This window comes from Temnothorax longispinosus, chromosome 2 (genome assembly GCF_030848805.1).
Source record: "Temnothorax longispinosus isolate EJ_2023e chromosome 2, Tlon_JGU_v1, whole genome shotgun sequence".
Taxonomy (NCBI): Eukaryota; Metazoa; Arthropoda; class Insecta; order Hymenoptera; family Formicidae; genus Temnothorax; species Temnothorax longispinosus.
In genome coordinates this window covers 4,295,912-4,315,618 of record NC_092359.1, presented here as the reverse complement: position 1 = coordinate 4,315,618, position 19,707 = coordinate 4,295,912, and the positions used below count along the sequence as shown (strand labels likewise).

At 29.4% G+C, this 19,707-nt stretch overlaps 4 protein-coding genes across 8 annotated transcripts; all 4 read right to left on the bottom strand.

The window, feature by feature from the left end:
* Positions 1–1,458: 1,458 nt before the first annotated feature.
* On the bottom strand, positions 1,459–4,678 carry LOC139808300 (odorant receptor 10-like). 2 transcript variants are annotated; one of them, XM_071770139.1, is made up of 7 exons: positions 4,446–4,678; positions 3,710–3,979; positions 2,870–3,338; positions 2,528–2,627; positions 2,177–2,296; positions 1,948–2,103; positions 1,459–1,655 (listed from the first exon to the last, which is right to left on the bottom strand). In XM_071770139.1, exons 1-7 carry the CDS (start codon positions 4,474–4,476, stop codon positions 1,602–1,604), a joined length of 1,200 nt encoding a protein of 399 aa, XP_071626240.1. In that variant the 5' UTR covers positions 4,477–4,678; the 3' UTR covers positions 1,459–1,601. The 2 variants fall into 2 exon arrangements, with proteins under 2 accessions (XP_071626240.1, XP_071626241.1); XM_071770140.1 differs by lacking the exon at positions 1,459–1,655 and having other exon boundaries at positions 1,944–2,081.
* A 2,116-nt stretch (positions 4,679–6,794) lies between these two features.
* On the bottom strand, positions 6,795–9,247 carry LOC139808307 (chymotrypsin-2-like). The gene is made up of 4 exons (XM_071770152.1): positions 8,452–9,247; positions 7,810–8,135; positions 7,456–7,710; positions 6,795–7,002 (listed from the first exon to the last, which is right to left on the bottom strand). Exons 1-4 carry the CDS (start codon positions 8,495–8,497, stop codon positions 6,853–6,855), a joined length of 777 nt encoding a protein of 258 aa, XP_071626253.1. The 5' UTR covers positions 8,498–9,247; the 3' UTR covers positions 6,795–6,852.
* Positions 9,248–10,053: 806 nt separating this feature from the next.
* On the bottom strand, positions 10,054–12,878 carry LOC139808309 (chymotrypsin-2-like). The gene is made up of 4 exons (XM_071770153.1): positions 12,372–12,878; positions 11,509–11,828; positions 11,045–11,299; positions 10,054–10,801 (listed from the first exon to the last, which is right to left on the bottom strand). The coding sequence occupies exons 1-4, from the start codon at positions 12,412–12,414 to the stop codon at positions 10,652–10,654; spliced, it is 768 nt and encodes a 255-aa protein (XP_071626254.1). The 5' UTR covers positions 12,415–12,878; the 3' UTR covers positions 10,054–10,651.
* Positions 11,822–19,681, bottom strand: LOC139808283 (odorant receptor 4-like). Of its 4 annotated transcripts, none has more exons than XM_071770097.1 (7): positions 18,684–19,681; positions 18,085–18,360; positions 16,676–17,144; positions 16,095–16,194; positions 15,500–15,619; positions 14,291–14,446; positions 11,822–12,440 (listed from the first exon to the last, which is right to left on the bottom strand). In XM_071770097.1, the coding sequence occupies exons 1-7, from the start codon at positions 18,751–18,753 to the stop codon at positions 12,411–12,413; spliced, it is 1,221 nt and encodes a 406-aa protein (XP_071626198.1). In that variant the 5' UTR covers positions 18,754–19,681; the 3' UTR covers positions 11,822–12,410. The 4 variants fall into 4 exon arrangements, with proteins under 4 accessions (XP_071626198.1, XP_071626195.1, XP_071626196.1 ...); XM_071770094.1 differs by lacking the exon at positions 11,822–12,440 and adding an exon at positions 13,018–13,819; XM_071770095.1 differs by lacking the exon at positions 11,822–12,440 and adding an exon at positions 13,018–13,819 and having other exon boundaries at positions 18,085–18,354.
* Positions 19,682–19,707: the final 26 nt, after the last annotated feature.

Below are 19,707 nucleotides of genomic sequence, written 5' to 3'. Positions count from 1 at the left end.
TTTTATTAATTATACATATAACACATAACACGTGTAGAGTATATGAAATACAGAGATAGACAGTTCTGAAATTAAATTTTCTAATTTTATGAACGTTGTCTGCCGAATAGAACTGATATATATCCGCCCGATGTTTTTATTAACTAAAATTTATAAAAAATATATAACATTTGTAAAATATACATGTCAAATGACACTTTCATATATTATAAAATGTATAAAGTAATGTTGTTATTGTTAAGAAAATATAAAATACGTATGAATGTGTATGTGTAAATATTTTTTAAATATTTTTATTAACATATATATTTATTTATTTTGTAACTTTTGTGCGTATATAAAAATGATCTTATAACACAATTTTAAAAATACTGGGAATTCAGAGTACAACGCGTCTACACCGCTATAAGATGTATAGCAGCCATTACGAGCAGAACGACTTGCGCGGCGAACGTGAACTCGTAGTACGGATTTTAATTTATCATAGAAGCTAGTAGTCGCCTTCTATAAAGGCAAGATCTTAACCGGATCCGTAATATTTGTCATATATCTCAATGATGTTCCGAAGAAAGTTAGAAATATGATTAAACTGATTCCTATAGTCGTAACAGCGCTCCCGAATATAGTAATAACACGCACACTCTGCGCATATTTTATCATAAAAACCTTAGCACCTTACACATATAGATTCGAATATCGGTAAGGAAGAAAGGTAAACGTAAATGCATTAAGTCGATTGCCCATGGAAACGCCGGAATTCAGTATTTCACCTTTAGGAGAAATAAAAATTGAAATCAATGTAGAACATACTATTAAACACAACGACATAGAAAAATATACACGAGTCGATCCAGTACATCATCTATCCAGAGTACGTCGATGATTGCTTCAAGATTTTTCGACGGCATGACAAGAAGATTGTTTCGCACCTTTTTTTTTATAATACGTCAAACAAAGTTATCTGCGCACAAGGGTTGTGTTTTATGGGGATCCGGATCGCGTGTTGCAATACCAGAATGTGCTAAATGCTAAAGAATCAGTACTACAGATGTTACACAATAATGCTCATCCAGGGATAATTAAAATGGAAGCAATAGCTTGTAGCTACTTTTGGTGGTGGAATGGACAAAGCCATAGAAACATACGTAAGTAAATGTGACACTGTCAACTAGGAATGTCATGTTAACTTAATATGCCGCTAGTTTAAGGAAACACTTGATGGATACCCCCAGGAAAACCATGGATCCGCTTATACCTATGTCCGCTTAGATTTCGCTAATCCTTCCCACGGAACGACATTTATATTAGTCGCAGATGCTTTGTCTAATTGTTCTCGAGTCGAAATCGATATATGGTTTGCATGTGCATAAGTTTGTGTTGTTATTGAGATTACTAAATATAAATGTAGTATAAAGTATACCCTGTATAGTTTTATACTCAGGCATTCCGAATACACCATAAATTGAAATAAATTTTAATTCCGAATACTCTTACAATAATATTATGTTAAATATATGTACATATGTTTAAAATAATGTTGTTATTTTTCTTACATCTTTTTTGTTGTTGGTTAAATATAAAGATGAAAATGATTGATTTTTTTAACCTTGCATAGCGAATAGAAACGATATGTAACCGGCTGATGTTTTTATCAACTGTAATGCATAAAACACATACGATAAATATTAAGACGTTATATTGTCAATATAAGAATAGACACAATACGAACGCTATATGTTATTATTACTACAAGAAAAATATAAACTTATGTCAGTGTAATTTATAATTCATTGCAATTTATGATCATTTTTTTATTATAATGAATTAATTATTTCTTTAATAATAAGATATTTTTAGAATTAATGTCTTATTAAAAAGAAATTAAAAAGATAAAACATTTAGTATAATAACCATTAATTGGTATGATAAAATAGATAGATCACTCACGTTACAAAACGTCGACATTGTTATAGGAAACATTTTCCCAGCCGTAATATAAAGAGGCTTGTTAGTTCGAATCATTATTAGAAGCAAAATCTTTGCTTTTTTTGGCTTCAGTTTGTACCATTCGTGCTCATAAGCTGCATGGTACATAGCTTCGCACTTTATAGGTGACATTATATAAAATACTTTTCTATGTTTATATACTATGTGTTCCTAGTATACTTATACTTACTTTTGCTACCAAAATCTCACCCACCGCACAAAACAGACACATGTGCCCACAAAGATTTATCACTACAGCTATGAGGTATATAAAACGCATCATTGACATTTTTTTTCCTTCTGTAAGTATCTAAAAAATTAGTTAAGCAGTATTACACAAAATTCCTATATTATTAATTACTATATATGTTACTGCAAAAAACAAATAACATTGATTTTTTAATACGATTTCTAAAAAAGTACATTTATTTTATATAAAAATCTTTTTCTAGCCATATTAATATATATTTTTTACTTAAGTTTTATTTTTCGTTTCTATTTTATTTAAAATAGAAGAATTAAGAAGTTTTTGAAAACTTACTGCGACGATTAAAAATCCGTACAAACAGAACAATATGGCGAAATAGATTAGTAGTCCGAGTAATAGTAAAGTGAATGTATTTTCGATAATACGAAAACACCTTTAAAAAGAATTTTATCTATTAGTGATATCTGTGTACGATTACACGATTTTTAAAAATAATTTACATTTATTCCGAATTTTGGTCGTGTAATTGTAGACTTTTTAAGCAGTACATTTTTAATATTTAATTTTTTTGTGAGAAATATTTTACGTAATAATAATTATTTAAGAAATATATAAATGTCGAAAGATATTTATTTGGTAATTTCAAATGTTGGGATATTGAAATTTCTACGGAACTTGATTAGCCGTATGTGCTCCTTTACAACGAAGGTCACGCCTTCATTATAGTTCTTAAATTGTTTTATATTAATCAGCTTTTCTTTAAGATTCTCCAGTTGCCCACACAAATGAAATATCAGTAATTCGAACAAGTTATCCACACCGCCATATGACGCAATACACATAAAGAGTATGAGAGTCTGTACGGCGAATGTGAACTCAAAATACGGACTTTGATTTTTATCGTAGATATAGTGGGTTTGTAAAGGTAAGATTTTATCTGGATCAGTGATATTTGTTATATATCTCACAGACTTTCCAAAGCAAGGTAGAATCGCGAGTGTACCAGCTCCCACGAACATACAGCAGTAACCAATTATTGAGAGAATTCGGGCGTTTTGGGCCTGCTTTATCATAATGCACCGTTCTTTACCGGTTTTGATTTTTATCCAATCCTCAGCAATCATATTTATGACCATTGAAAGATCTTTAAAATGAAAAATCGTGGTATATTGGACGATGTATGAAATTAAAAGTAAAAAAGTCACAGAAAAACAGAAAAAATATAAAATTAATCTAATATATTAAATGTGTAGGCAGTTCTCATTAAGTTCTCTCTCTCTCTCTCTCTCTCTCTCTCTCTCTCTCTCTCTCTCTCTCACACACACACACACACACACACACACAGCTGTTTTTTAAATTAATAATTTCTTGCACACAGTGTTCCTTTAAGAGTAATATTACAATTTTAAACTATGATATGAGTATATTATTGCGATAATTCAAAATTTAAGCACTTAAAAGAAGATTTAATGTAATGAGTTTTATGTATAAAATTCGTCACTTTATGTGTCCTACCTGTTTTCTTCCACCATATGACGACGATTTTTATTATGGTCGTTATTAATGGTAAAGTGAATTGTAGATTGTCTATCATTGACATCAGGTCACCCCAAGTTCTCACTAAGGAATGTATTAATGGAATCGCGCCAATAAAAACAAGAACGATAAAGGTGAATGTTGCGCGTACGTTCGACAAGAACTTATCGTAGGCATTTTTGTGAGCCCTCGGCCAAATTCCAATTGAGTTCAACATGATGCGATTTAGTCGAGTTGCCCATTCGAAATCTGGACAAATAAGATTAATTTTTATTGGTAGTACATTAGTTGTGACGCATGATAGCAATTATAATATTTGACAGTAAACATTGTATAGTAAAGTTCAATTATACACAATCGTTATTAAATTAAGTCTTTTAAAATTATTTTGTAAAACTTATTAAATATAAATAATTATTATTTAAACGGCAATATTAATGTGACAATTTCAAATAATTATTGTAAATTTTGTCATTAAAAAATTTTTTATTATAGTCAGATTCACCTTATTTTTCAATCAACTCTTTTGTCAATAATATTCTGAAAAATTTTTTTTATCGATTTTGTAAATATATTATTGTATTTTGACATAAGTTTTTATATGTAGATAGTTATTAAATTAAGAGAATATGTAGAATGTCGATAGTCTTTCTAGTAATTTTAATATTTACAAGCATAAGTTACGATTTATTTTTAATATAATTATTCTAAGCACCTGCGTTTTTATCAAACTCAATGACATCCATGTTGAGACTAATATATGTTGCAATGTTTTTCCGGAAGAGGAATATATCTTAAGAGTGGCAATTTCTTCCGTATATAAGTTTGCAAACTTTGCGATCGTTCTACGGAGTGTAGAGAACCCTGAATGTTACAAATGTCGATTCACACTTCAGCTACAACTACCAGATGCTATAGTTTCATAATGGAGTAGGCTGAAACGACTAACAGGCTGTGACAGATGATAGGGCCGCAACTGTAAATGTTGCTTACATTTATGTGATTATAATAACAGTAGAGAAATCTAATAACATAGAGAATCGGTACTACATAATTTATCAAGTATATGATGCAAATTGATTTATTATTATAACAAACAGAGTAACACAAATTTATTTAGATATTAAATGAAAAATTATTTTAATTACAACAATCTTCAGAACTTTTAATTATTGTTATAAGTGACTTTCTATAACTGACTTTATTATAAGCTTAGCTGAAGCTCAATAATCTTTTGAGTTTTTCTGGTCTTCTTTAAATTCAGGAAATTATCGTGCGTCCCTGTTCTCTTTATACCCCAAGTTTATAGAGTTCATCTGAAATGTACGTCGTAAAATTATCGACAGTTTTTGCAGCAAATTTCTCGCTTGGACTTTAATGCTGTCCTGTCGTATCATCCCTCTCTTCTGTCCAGGCAACGACGAGACATGCGCATTCTACGTATGGGGGTGTGCTACCGTCTCCCACCACCACGAAAACCCTCCGACTACCCATGCGCGCGGTGTCTATAGTATCCTGTGTATGTACAGTATCCTATGGTAACGCGACAGTGACAGGACTGACACTTGACAGTTGCGTTGTCGCGCGCGGATGTAAGCGAAACAGTTATTCGATGGCTTGTATCTTTCATCAATTATCTTTGTAGTTAAAATTACGCGAGTGTATCTGCTGATTGAAGGAAACGTGGTTAACATTACTATACAGATAACTTTGTAACATAGAACTCATAATAACCACATGCAACTCACGGATTAATAATGTTATGGATGCCTGTTCGCTCGCGGGATGAAGTATTTAGATAGAGAAAAGTAATATCACAGTTCTACGGTTTTTCTTATCCAGTAAGGGTAAGTGATTACGATGCACTATGACACGTTTACCTCTGAATGAGCGAAATATAAGACTAAAACACTTATGAATCTTGATGCACTGTGTCGAAACACATTAGCGGAATTAGTGAATAATACTTAATGCGTGCGTTTGACTTTCGCAGCACGAAGCGAGTCAAGCGAGAGAATCAATAAGCGGAAAAGGGGCAACAATGTATTCGATTCGATTTATGTAGTACGACATAATAGTGGTAACATTTTAACATTTTTGTACATCGTTATTTACGAGAATAACAAATGTTTTATACATACAGAGTAGTGCAATAAATAACACAGTTATCATAATATCAAAAAAGAAATAAATTCTTTTGTCGCATCGTTTTTCGTTTGGCGTTAAAGATATATTAATGTACTATTTAGAACAATAACATCTATTTTTATAATAATAGTTTGGAATATCACATGGATTAAATATTCTAGATGCAAAATGTGGTAAACGTTATTTATATTTTTAATAATTAATATAAGTTTTAGAAGAATAAAACAGCCGAGATTTTTGTATTTGCAACTTTAAAGAATTTTGACGTTAGACTCACATCTTTACATGCTAATTCGTTATTATGTATATTCAAGACAAGCAGCTGATTTTCTTTTTGTAACTTACCGCGACTAATAAAAATGCTTATAGAAAAAATAACGTACCAAATAATAGTAATGTAGTAAACCGAGTTGTAATAAAGTGAATGTACTTTCAACGATATTAAAATATCTGAAAAATAAATAGTGAAACCCGGGGCATAACGGGACCGCGGGGCATAATGGGGTATGGTCGAGATTATATAAATCTATGACTTCAAAAAGATATTAAAAAATTAAATAATCTGTACGTCAAATATTTTTAGATATCATTAACAAACATATTACTTTTGATTTCTTTTGGTATTACGTAATAACTTTTATATTAATTTGCATATTAAATTCAATAATTTTTTTATTAATTAACATAATTTAGTTGATACTAAACAATTAATTAAATAACTTGATAAATTAATAACTTATTATTCTGTCAAATTAAGCATGAAAAAAGAACTCAAATAATTTTTCAGCTATTTTTTTGCACGCGCACATTAGTAAGCTAAACCAATATGTACATTAATAATAACATATAATAAAAGATTTCTACTATACATTTAGATTTATGTAAATGATTGATTTATGTAAATGATGACTATAAATTTGCTCAATGATCTTTATTAAATATTAAGAATACGTAATACATAAAAAAAGATGTTACTAGAGCCTCATTTTTTGTTGGATCCAAGGAAGGAAGGTGTAGACATTAGTGTATACATCGGGATAACCAATGGCGCACGGTCTTACACCAGACACCAGACCGACAATGGTTCTGTCGCTATTTCGAAGCAGTCCGCTACCGCTGTCACCCTATAACAAAAAAAAGGAGATTATTTATTGTTGTAAATGAAGATTAGTATCCCTTATATGAATGAGATTGATAATATCTTTCATGTTACGTTAAATCCAAAATTGGCAATTTATTTAAGACCGCAGAACTCCGGTAATTTAGCGTTATTATTTCTATAAACAGTTAAGATGATAAAGAAAGAAATAATTATATAAGAATCCTACTTTGAGAATTAATGTTATTTTAAATATGAATTAATTATGATGTCAAATATTATCCTATACAAGATACGAGGAATGTAATATTGTAATGCAAATAATGTTCGGTATATAGCGTTGTGATTGAACAAGAGTTATTGCAAAATGTATTATGTATACAGACGGAAAATATTATAAATATAAAAAACGTGCAACACACAATAAAATCAGATATGCGTTCAAGCATTCTGTTAGATGTAATGTAATGTTACGTACAGTGCACAATCCAGTTCCGTAGCTGATGAGGGTACAGAACTCGTTGTTATGAATGAGCATAGAGTTTCCATGATATTGCTGGCATTCTTGCGGAAGCATGGCGTTTGCGTATAATTTCTGCAAGTTTTTATGTATGGGTTTTCCGAGGCCCATAGCACCCCATGCTGCAATCGTAACGCCGTCATTCTCTGCTATATTCCTTCTTGGAAGCCCAATTTGCCGTACTTTTGGTCCAAATTGAATGGGTGAAGTCAGCTAAAAATATTTTATATTAATAAACTGGACTGTAGAAGTGTGATTAAAAAAGTACGTATTATTTTTATTATAATATAATAGTATATTGTAAAATTGTACCTTTATCAAACCGATGTCATAAGGGGCTCTACCCGAAGGGCTGTTGGGATTATAATTTTCATGGATCCAGAGTCTTTGCACTTTATAAGCCTTTCCACCTGAATTAAGGTAGGCCGAGCCAGCAACAACGGTCGTAGATTGCATTTTTTTGGAATCGCGAATTAGAGGCACCACGCAATGCGCGGCAGTTAGAATGTATTGTTTATCAATTATGCTACCGCCGCAAATGTGGTTGTTGTTGACCCTTATGGAGACGGAATGCGGATAGTCCTCTATGTTTGCTGGTATTCCATTCACTAACTGTTCTGGTTCATCGCCATAAACAGCTGCAAATGTATAATAAAGTAGTTTCGAACACCTCTCATACACACACAATGTATTAATAATTTTTTTCAAAAGTATTTTAATATATACAACACAATATGATAAATGCAATGAGAATATGGTGACGATTAAGCATGTTGTACAGTATGCAATTATGCAATTATATAATTTATATAGTTTTTATATATGAAAATGAAATATAATGTATAATGCTTTTACAAGGTAAATTAATTATAATGTTAAAAAATCAAATTTAATTATATAGAGCTTATTAAATTGCCATACAATACGTTATCAAGTTTTTGATATTTTACTTACCCACGATGGTCGCCAGTGCGATCAGGATACACGATATTTGTTTCATTGCGTAGGTCTGCTTTTACACCGTGTCTCGCAAACTTTGGGAAACACAGTATTGGCCAATGCGTATGGCACAATTTATATACGTATCGAAATATGTACACAGCTGTGAATAATATTAATTATTCCATTTTTATTGCATTATAACGAGATTATCGTGGAAATCGCAGTTATGCGGTATTGAATTAAGAACGATATTAAAATGTTCATATCTTTATTCAATTCATGAGCAATCGTGCATTATGAGTGATATTTGTAAGTTAAGCGAATAAAATGTTACATATTTTTATAAAAATAATCCGAGTTATCATACATCTAATAATAACATATTTTAACAGTAATAAAATATTATTGGTTTTACTTTGATGAAATCTCTCTATAGCATTGAAAGAAATGTATGGTTTAAATCACAATAATGCAGCAACATTGTACATCATGTATTTGACAAATTTTTCACAAGTAAATAAGACATGCATGTATCATATAATAATAAACTTTATCATATTTAGATTTAAATCTGGATTATATAAATATAAATAAATTACTTCTTGATATGAGTAAAATTAGATTTTTATCTGATTTTTATAGATTTCTGTTTTTCTCCATGTCCAGCAAAACCGATATATAATCACCATGTCCTTAACAACTAAAAATATAATATATTATAAAAAATGTATGAAAAATTAACTTAATTAATGACTTAATTAATTAACTACGTTTGATGTGCTTTATATATACATATATTATTAATTTATACAATGCACAGTTTAGCGATTAAATAATTTCAATTCCTGGAATTATAATCTAAAAATTAATAATATTTTTCACGTTTTAGCTACTAATTTATGCATTTTATTTGTGTAAAAGAATATTTTATTTATTTGAATTTATTTCAAATTTTTACTTTAAATATTTTTATTTATTGTAAAAAATGTTACTTAACACTTGACCAACAGTAGTCATATGCAAAATTATATTAGAGTATTAGACTATACATGTATTAAATAGACCAAGTATCTTCATTAGCACTATATAATTTATATTTTATGTGTAAGTTAACCAAGGAAATAACGTACTTGTGCGATCAAAATTTGTCTTACAGCGTAATAAAGACATGTGTATACAAATGTATTGACATCAGATACCGTCATAATGAAAGTTAAACGAGACACTGTCGTCACTAACAGATCTCAACCTTGAGTCACCATCTAAACAAATGAATGATAAATAGAATAGAAGTATTTAATTTTTGGAATTTGAGTGAAGAACAGTCATCAGTGTTAAATACACAAATTAAGATATTAATAATATATTAATGGTATTAATTATAATTTATGATATACTTGCAAGATACTTGCAAGATAAATATTATAAAAATCTATTAGAAAAATATATGTAAAAAAACGGACTGAAAGATTTACACATTTATGTATACACAATGTAATTACCTATATAATACACATATTTGCAATAAAAGTAATAAGACGATTTATTTGCTAAAAAATATAATTGAAATTAAATTATTTAAAAAAAATCAAATTTAAGAAATAATTTATATTGCATATGTCCAACTATATTATTTTCTTAAAATTTGTTTGTTTCTTATATATAGAATCAATTTGTTTGGAAGAAAAAATACGATTTCTTTCATTCATTAATTATGTTTGTTTTGAAAATTTTTAAACTGATCTTGTTATGCCGTATTATTGATTTATCACTAAAGTGTCATTCAACTTCGAAAACAAAACTTAAAGTACGAAACAGGTGTCCGTTTTATAGCCATGTGTTAACATATACATCCGTGGACAGCGATTTTTGTCCCATATTTGATTAGTGAAGTAACTCTGAAAGATGCCCACTCTGTTTCTTCTAATAAATGGTTATATTTAATTATTTAATTAAAACAAAATTTAATTGATATTAAAGATTTAACCAAATAACTTGATAATAAATTAATAATTTATTATTTTGTCGAAATAAACATGTAAAAAAGAAACTCAAGTATCAGCTGTTTTTTGCACGCGCATATAATATTGAGAATTTAGTAAGAGCTACACAAATAATGTACTTTAATAATAATATATACATATAATAAAAGATATATTTGCTCAATGATCTTTATTAAATATATTAAGAATAGGATATATGAAGAAGAATGTTAGTAGTTCATTTTTCCTTCGATCCAAGAAAGATAGGAATAAACATTGGTGTATACATCTGGATAACCCCTGGCGCACGGTCTTCCACCAGACACCAGACCGATAATTGTTCTGTCGCTGTTTCGAATCAGTCCGCTACCGCTGTCACCCTGCAACAGAAAAATGGAGACCATTATTGTACTGTTCCTTATATGAGTTTGACAATATCTTACGCGTTATGCTGAATAAAAAATCATTATTTAAGATGGCAGAATTCTCCAATAATTTAGCGTTATTATTGTTATAAATTATTAAGATGATAAGAAGAAAAATGAGGGATATAAAAATTCTACTTTGAGAATGCTATTACAGCTAGATATAACTATGACATAAAATATTATCATGCTACATACATTGCACAATCCAGTTCCATAAGTGATGAGGGTACAGAACTCGTCCTTGTGAATGTTCATTAAGAATTTGTGATAAGCCTGGCACGTATCCGGAAGCATTGCTTTCGCGTTCAACTTCTGCAAGTTGTTATGTACAGGTTTTCTGAAGCCTCTAGAACCCCAGGCTGCAATCGTGACGTCATCATCCTTTTCTATAATCTTCGTTGGGAGCTTAATTGGCTGTTGTGTTGGACCAAACTCAATGGGCGAAGCTAACTAAAAGTAATTTATACTAATGAACCAAACAGGAAGAATTATTAAAGCGTGCTTCATTTATTTGACGTCTGTATATCATTACTTTTGTCACTAATATATCGGAAAGTATACTAAACATGCATATCACAAATGCGTTATAAGCTAATATATTATAACATGTATATGTATTTTTTGATTTCAAGGTTGCTTACTTTATTTTAAGATTGTACCTTTATCAAACCGATGTCATAATTGCCTCTACTGGCGCGAGGATTATAATCATCGTGATACCACAGTTTTTCCACCTTATGACTCTGTCCACCTTCATTGAGGTAGGTTGTGCCAGTAACAACGGTCACAGATTTCCTTAGACGGGAGTCCTGAATTAGAGGCGCTACGCAATGCCCGGCAGTTAGAATGTGCTGTTTGTCAATTATGCTACCGCCGCAAAAGTGGGTGTTGTCGACCCTTATGGAGACACAATGCGGATAGTCTTCTATATTCGCGGGTATTCCATTTACTAACTTGTCTGGTTCATCGCCATAAGCACCTGTAAACGTATAGTAAAACTAATTGTAAGTGCGTATCAAAACGTTATTACCCTCATTATCAATCAGAATTATTTGCATTTGATTATCATGTTACTTATCTAAAAAAGAAATTCTTGCGAATTGTATATTTATTAATATATCTATATTCAATTTTATATGTTTTATGACATAAGAGAAAGTACAATAATTTTTGTTTCTATTTTTATATAAAATTTAAAACCAATAGGGTAGAGCTAATAAATGTATAAGTACAATAGGAATAATAAAAAGATGCGATAAAAAATAATAAAATCGATAAAAAAGTACAATAGAAATATGGTGAAGCATATTGTACAGTAATGCAATTACACAATTATGTATTTTATATGCAATTTATAGTTTTATACATGCAATATTAAAAATTGAAATATAATGTATAATGCTTTTATAAGATATTATTTATAAGATAAATTAAGTATTAAAAACAAAATTTAATTATATAGAACTTGTTTTAAATTGTCACACAAATTGTTATCGACACAAGTTTCCGATGTGTGACTTACCTACGATCGCCAATGCGATGAGGATACACGCTAACTGCTTCATTTCGTAGATCTGCTTTCACACTGTGCCTGGCAAATTTTGCGAAGCAAATGGTAATGCGTATGGTACAATTTATATACCTACGCGCGTATCAACAAATGTACACAGCTGTGAATAGCATTAGTGTGCCATTCAATTGTTATCGCTGACAAGATCATTAGTACAGAGATCGAAATTAAATAATATTGAATTAAGAATGATATTAAGATACTAGAACTTATCATATCTTTATTTACTTCATGAGCAATCGTGTGTTATTACCGATATTTGTAACGTTAAGTGAATAAAATATTGTAATTTTTATAATTTACATATTTACGTGTACACAGTCTATAACTGTATAATCGATACGCACATCTTTGCAATAAGTAATGAAACAATTTATTTACAAAAAAATACAATTAAATGGAAATTAATTATTACAAAAATCAAATTTAAGAAATAATTTATATTGTAAATATACTTCCAACTATTTTATCGTTTTAAAATTTCCGGTAAAAAATTTTTCAAAACATATATATAAATATACAAATTACGTCCATATATGTATATCCCGAAATATTCATGTTGACGGCTACAGAGAGACGTCTGTTTTTCACACGACGCAACCATAGACATCACAACATACGTTTGTGCTTATAGATTATTGAAATGGTAAAACTGCAGGGTTTAACTCAACCATTCAACAAGCTCACGCACCCTCCATAAATATACCCTTTGCGTAATAAGAAATAAGCAGCTCGAATGCGAATGGAAAATACAGATACTATAGGCACAGGGCCGCATATGAAATATATAACAAACTTAAAAATTTTCACGCAGTAGGCTTGAAAATACAATTAAATTATACACATTTTTGCTAATTAAAACTTAAATCTACTTTTAAAAAATATAGATATAAAAATATTATAAAAAAGATGCAGATTTTTAAAAATTTATTAAATTTGTAATTACCGTTTTAACAAGTTTATTTAGATTATTGCTTTCTTATGTAGAATGTTAGGTAGAACTTTAAAGAAAATAAGAAAATTTTTACGATATTAGAATGTTTATGACTGGAAATTTCTAAAACCAATCCTGCTGCATCGTATTTATCTATTGTCTCATTTCACTGAAGCTACGAGAAAGGAATGAAGTCCTTTATGAAATTGATAACTTTTAAACAGTTCTCCTTTCATGATGCTCCAGCGAAGTTATATAGCTTGATCTTAGATGAACAGTTAGATGTAAACGTGCAATAAGATACAATTTATCAATACGTGTCTACAGATATCGTCACAGGGAACAGTTTTTCCACAGTAAGATGCAGCGATCTATTAAAACTTGCATCATTAATAGGTTTTTTTGTCTTTTTTGGCTCCAAGTTGCACCATTTATACTCGCGTGCGGCCTCGTAAAGTCCGTCGTACTTTACAAATAGCAGACATATAATAATAAACTTGTTAGTTAAAATTATACTATGTAACTTGTTTTTATTTTTAAAATTATTGGGGATTTGTTTTATACAATTAAATGTCTACAGTTTAATTACGATGTGCCAGTAAAACCGATATGTAACCACCCGATGTTTTTAACAGCTAAAATATAATAAAATAATAAAAATAATTAGGTGGATGTGTTTCATTAGTTCACATAATATTAAATTTTCTCACTGTTCGCGTATCAATCAGTAATTATACTGTTATTGAGAATATTAATTTAAATTTCCAATTAATTTAATTAATTTTTTTAAATATATGTTTAGTAATTTCTAATTTTAAATGTTAGTAAAAAATATTTAATGTCTACTTTGTTCTACAATGTATCTTTGTAAAATGCTATTAGAGAGAATTTTATTTGTATTGTGCAAATGATTAAGTTAATTTATAATACATCTTACATTGCAAAATGTAGCCATCGTCATAGGAAAGAGTTTTCCTGCAGTAAGGTGCAGTGGTTTATTGGCCAGCATCATTATAATCAACAGATTTCTGGCCTGCCTCGGCTTTAGATTATACCACTTATAGTGATAAGTAGCCTCGTAAATCCCATCACACTTGATAAACAGTATTCGAAAAAACAAGTACATTAAGATAGAAATTTAGTATTACATTTATTAAATATTTAAATAAATAACATACATGAATATTATTTAATATAAGGAAGACCGGAGGAAACTCGACACGATTTTTTCAAAGGCAATTTTCAACAATTAATTAAAATTTTCAAGCAAATTTAATGGTACACATTTAAAAAGTGTCCCTTCAAGTACAAAATTGCTTAAGGAAGTTTTGCTGTACGTCGCTTAGTTTTGCCCCCAGGAAAGGAAAAGTGACGCGAAGACAAATTTTCAAATTAAAAAATGCCGGGGAAAACTCGACACTTTGCCTGATCGACACAATTTGATCTGGAACTTATTTTTTATTGTCTGAAACTAAACATACATTGTTTATCGTGTATTTAGAAAGTACAAAAATTCGGAATTAAGTAAAACAATAATTGGAAATAATGAGAACAAAAACTGTTGAACATCCAATTATTTTCATCTAAACTCATGTCTGAAAAACAATTTATGCAAGTAAATTCGCGATTAGACGTGCGCACACATTTATCATGGGCCATATAGCTGCATAACAAGCATTGCTTGTTATTGGGAGCCGATAAAACTGCGTGATGTCGACTTTGCCCCGAACGTCATTTTTCACTTTTGTCACACCAAAAATATAAAAATTTTGAAAATATGTAAAAACTATTATCGGATTCGTATAGAGCATCGAATTTCCCATCAAAATCACTTACCGGTAGATTCACAAGAGTAAAGCTTGATAAAAGAGTCGAAATTTTCGAGAGATCAGAAAAATTACTTTACACCATCAAAAACGCTTATGTCGCGCTAAAAATTACATCATAACTCAGAATGTCACCAAATTCCGTTGATAATACTGGCACATAAAGACGCATTTACAGTAAAAAAGGCAAGTTTCTACGATAGATTTAAATTAGCAAAAAGCCTAGTGTCAAGTTTGCCCCGGTCTCCCCTACTCATGTTATGTATACTAACGATAAGTCATAAAAAATATATCTAATATTTTAAAATATTAATACTTACTTGAATAACTAAAAATTCGCCTATCACACAATAAAGACACATATGAGTGAATATATTAATGAAAGCCGTCAGAATGTAAATGAGTCGACCAATGGAGAGATTGCGACCTTGTGTCGTTATCTGCGCAGTAAAAATGACTAAATGTAATTAAACATTTTTAAGAAATTGTTGTATTTAAGCAGATAAATATAAATAAATGGTTAACATAATCAGGTTTAATAAGAGTAGTTTAAATTATTAAGAATTAGATTGTATTGTTTCTATTTCTTTTGAGAAAAAAAATATTTTAAAAATAAGTTGTTGAGAAGTAATAAAGTATCTATAATCAATTGTTATTATAATTACGCTTTTTACATATGTAGTAACATTCGTAATTCTTTAAAGTGACATGAATACGTACAAATTATGTTGTGTAATTTGAAATAGATCTAATTTATAAGCATAATACATTAAATAATTTTAATGGAATAATAGATATATTATTTGAAGAATAAGATAGATAAGAATATGGATATTACAGTTTTAATTGTAAATTTTGGCATTCTAATTGCACAAATAAAGAAATGTATAAATACAAGTTAGAAAATATACTTGCTGTGATAAATAAAAATCCAAACAGAGCAAAAAGTATGCCAAAATTAATCAGCAGACCAAGCAGCATCAAGTTAAATGTGTTGTCGATGATTTTAATAGATCTGTAAGCAAAAGTTAGTACGGTATAATATGATTATGATTTTCTTTTACTGACTTTTTTCTATATTTTTTAATATAAATAAAAAGTAAAACAAAATTTCTTTTCTAATTATAATAAATAGCAACTTTGATATTTTATGAAACATATAAATAAAACTTATGCAATATTATGTACCTAAAATTTAAAAAATTATATAATTTGCATTGTGTCAGTTATGATCATTACATTTTGAGTTTATTAAAATTATTATACATACATATATACATATATATATATATATATGCATATATATTATAATAAATTATTACTAAAAAAATCTTTCGCTAATGATTAACAAATTATTTTCCTCTTGTTTTAACAAGACTTGATGGATTGTAGAGTAAACGAAGAAGAATTTAATGCTTTAGAAAATACTTTATAATTTCTGTAAAATTTATTTGATTTATTTGTAAACTTTTTTTTGTTTCATCAGTGTACTGAACCTGATAAGACGTATATGATCCTGCACGCTAGAAGATAGTGCTTCCTCAAAGTCACTAAATTTATCCAGATTAAGAATACGTGTCCTGAAGTTTTCAAGTTGACCACAAATATGGAAGACCAGATAACCCATGAAGGAGTCCGTGACGGTGTACACAGATGCGGATATCATTATACTAAAACCTTGTAGGATGAAAGTTGTCTCGTAAAATGGGCTGTTACTTACATTGTATATGTAATATGTTTGCAATGGCAGTACTTTGCCTGGATCAGTAATATTTGTCAAGTATCTCATTGATATATTAAAGGAAGGAAGAATTACACCCAAAATATACGAGATAAACATGACAAAATATCCCCAAATCATGATTAGACGTGTTGTCCGCGCATGTCTTATCATAACGATTATTTCTTTTTCTGACTTTAATTTTATCCAGTCCTTTTTAATCATTTGTAAAATTGGTACAAGAACTATTAAAAATGAAGTACATTAGAATTATATTATTAATTGTATGTTGTGAGAATGATCAATAAAATAAAAAAAGTAATAAATTTTTTTAGAAAATGTAATAGAAAAGAATTATAATTAAAATGATAAACATATGAACGAAAACAGTGCAACAAAATATTTAATTAAGTTTGGTTTCCGAGTCCGAGCCGCGTGAATTTTTTATTTGATTCTGATATTTCGTGAACATTTTTTTTTATCAGATACTATATCAAATAGAACGAGTGTGGCCTAGTAGACAGCGCATTGGTCTATTGAACCGAAGTCCCGGGTTTGATTCCCAGCAGAGCCAAAATTATATTCGCTCGTTTTCTTCTCGGAAGGCAATGGTAAACCACCGAGAGTATGTCTTGCCAAGAACGCTTCTCTAAAAAATTATAGCCGTTCGGAATCGGCATTAAACTGTAGGTCCCATATACAATGTGTATAATCTATAATCCATGTGCGCAACACATGTATATGAAGAGAAGCCACCATCACGCTCGGATACAAGTAATAGGACTGAGGATATTAAATAAATAATTCACGCGGTTCGAATCCGAAAGTCAAATTAAATGTGTGTGTATATACATATAGACACCGCGAAAGACTCAAATATCCAAATATTTAATGTTAAAGATCTATAAATTTTGTTTAAAATTGATTATTATACATGTATAAAATATTCTTATAAAAAAAATATTATCTTTCTGTATTAATTAAATTTCAAGTTAAAATGGACAAAATGTGACAACTTAATGTGTTTAACGTAATTACGAAAATTGAGAATAATTAAATTGGTCGTCTTGTTAAAATTCTTTATGAGAGAAATGTGAATAAAATTGCTTTTTTAATGCACATTTCTTTTCTTTCGCTTTAGAGGTAGGACACTGTGACACTCAAGTTTATATATATACCTAGTACCTTCCTTCTTCTGCCACAAGAGAACAAGTTTCATTATTGCTATTAAAAATGGTAAACTAGTTTGCAGATTATCGATCATTGACGTAATATTGCCCCATATTCTGATGAGAGAATGAAAGGTTGGAATGATGCAACTCCAAATAATTATATTTAATACAATAATCACTCGTATATTCATCATCAATTTGCTTCGTGGAGTTTTGTAAGGTTCCGGCCAAATTCCAAGTAAGCTCAGAAAAAATCGATTTAATGTAATAACCCAATTGTAATCTGTTTCTAAATAAACGTTAAACATATGATTAATAAAGGTTTTTTTTAAATAACGTACATCAGTTAATATTCTGCTAAGATTAAAATATATCAATTTTTTCTATTTACATCATATTACTCGTCTTTTTATCTATACACATTTATAATATATCTACTTGAAATTATTTTTGCACATTGTTTTACTTTTTACTTTTTGCATGTAACTCTTGTATAAGCAGCTAGTAGAAAACATATTAAAATTGCTATTTATTTAAAAACTATTTCACTATGTTAGGATCATTATATCACTATATTAGAATATTAAGACTATAGCAAAAGAATATAAGCACCTTCATGTCCCGAATGCGTCGAGGTAACCATATCAGCAGTTACGGCGGAATTAACTTCCCCTTTTATCATATCTACAATGTGATCATACCCTCAGAAACTTACGAACTGTAACATATGCAGAAACTTCACACTCTTCACAGTCTTACTTCCCTTACTCCCCTAAGTGAATACCGTAGTCGTTAATAAATAATGCACGTGTTCGTAACAAGAATGCGCGTGACGCTTCTAACTACTTGTTTAGCCTGGAGAAACTGAATTATAGGGGTATTTATTTCCCCTCTTGTGAGCTAAAAACCTGCGATGTGTCAGCAACATTGGTAAAGGGCCGCATATAAATTCAGATATTCATTCGAAATGCTTCACAAACTGCAAAATTTTTTTTGACATAGAAAATTTGAGAATATTTAGAGTAGTTGTTGTACATCAAGCAAAGTTGTTGCACATGTTTATGCTGCACGTTGTTAAAAAATATTAAAATATAGTTTTAATTAATTTATCTTTATAAAAATATAGCATATATTTGAAACAATTATAGATTTATAAATATCTATTGAATATTTGATAAGATAAATTTATTCATTTTTTGGACAAAAGAAATCTTTTGACAAAGGTAAAATTTTTCTTTGTTACATTAAAAATAAGTTTAACAATTTCTAAAACCGACCCTGTACAGTAGTTATCGATTAACGTTTTGCTGAAGGTGCACGATATATGAAAGTTCTCTTCTGTGTTAAAGTTTGAAATTTCAAAACTTTCAGTTCACAGTCTAGCAAAGTTGTACAATTCTATAAAATTCTGTATTTCAAGGATCAAAATACAGAAAAGTATAGTCAGATATGTGCACGCAACAAGTATCTTATCATCAGAGAAATGCGACTTACATTATTCAAAAGGCTTTACGTCTTGAGATAATATGTCATATAACAATGCATATTATTGTTCTAAACATTCGCCAGATGGATAAAAAAATATCTGAGATATTTGCTTTTATTCTGTGGTAATGTATTTATATATATTTATATA

What these genes read in the sequence shown, in the direction of transcription:
- LOC139808300 (XM_071770139.1), bottom strand. Translation starts at nt 4,476, where the DNA reads ATGGATGTCATTGAGTTTGATAAAAACGCAG. An exon ending in ACGGATTTTTAATCGTCGCA is followed by an intron (nt 2,297 to 2,527) that starts GTAAGTTTTCAA and finishes CTAATTTTTTAG; the next exon opens with ATACTTACAGAAGGAAAAAA. An exon ending in GTGAGATTTTGGTAGCAAAA is followed by an intron (nt 2,104 to 2,176) that starts GTAAGTATAAGT and finishes TCACCTATAAAG; the next exon opens with TGCGAAGCTATGTACCATGC.
- LOC139808307 (XM_071770152.1), bottom strand. Translation starts at nt 8,497, where the DNA reads ATGAAACAAATATCGTGTATCCTGATCGCACTGGCGACCATCGTGG. An exon ending in ATGACATCGGTTTGATAAAG is followed by an intron (nt 7,711 to 7,809) that starts GTACAATTTTAC and finishes AAATATTTTTAG; the next exon opens with CTGACTTCACCCATTCAATT. An exon ending in ACGGAACTGGATTGTGCACT is followed by an intron (nt 7,003 to 7,455) that starts GTACGTAACATT and finishes TTTTTGTTATAG; the next exon opens with GGTGACAGCGGTAGCGGACT.
- LOC139808309 (XM_071770153.1), bottom strand. Translation starts at nt 12,414, where the DNA reads ATGAAGCAGTTAGCGTGTATCCTCATCGCATTGGCGATCGTAG. An exon ending in CATCGCATTGGCGATCGTAG is followed by an intron (nt 11,829 to 12,371) that starts GTAAGTCACACA and finishes ATACGTTTACAG; the next exon opens with GTGCTTATGGCGATGAACCA. An exon ending in ATGACATCGGTTTGATAAAG is followed by an intron (nt 11,300 to 11,508) that starts GTACAATCTTAA and finishes AATTACTTTTAG; the next exon opens with TTAGCTTCGCCCATTGAGTT.
- LOC139808283 (XM_071770094.1), bottom strand. Translation starts at nt 18,753, where the DNA reads ATGATAAAAGGGGAAGTTAATTCCGCCGTAACTGCTGATATGGTTACC. An exon ending in TTGGATTTTTATTTATCACA is followed by an intron (nt 15,620 to 16,094) that starts GCAAGTATATTT and finishes TTTACTGCGCAG; the next exon opens with ATAACGACACAAGGTCGCAA. An exon ending in CGATGGCTACATTTTGCAAT is followed by an intron (nt 13,820 to 14,290) that starts GTAAGATGTATT and finishes CTATTTGTAAAG; the next exon opens with TACGACGGACTTTACGAGGC.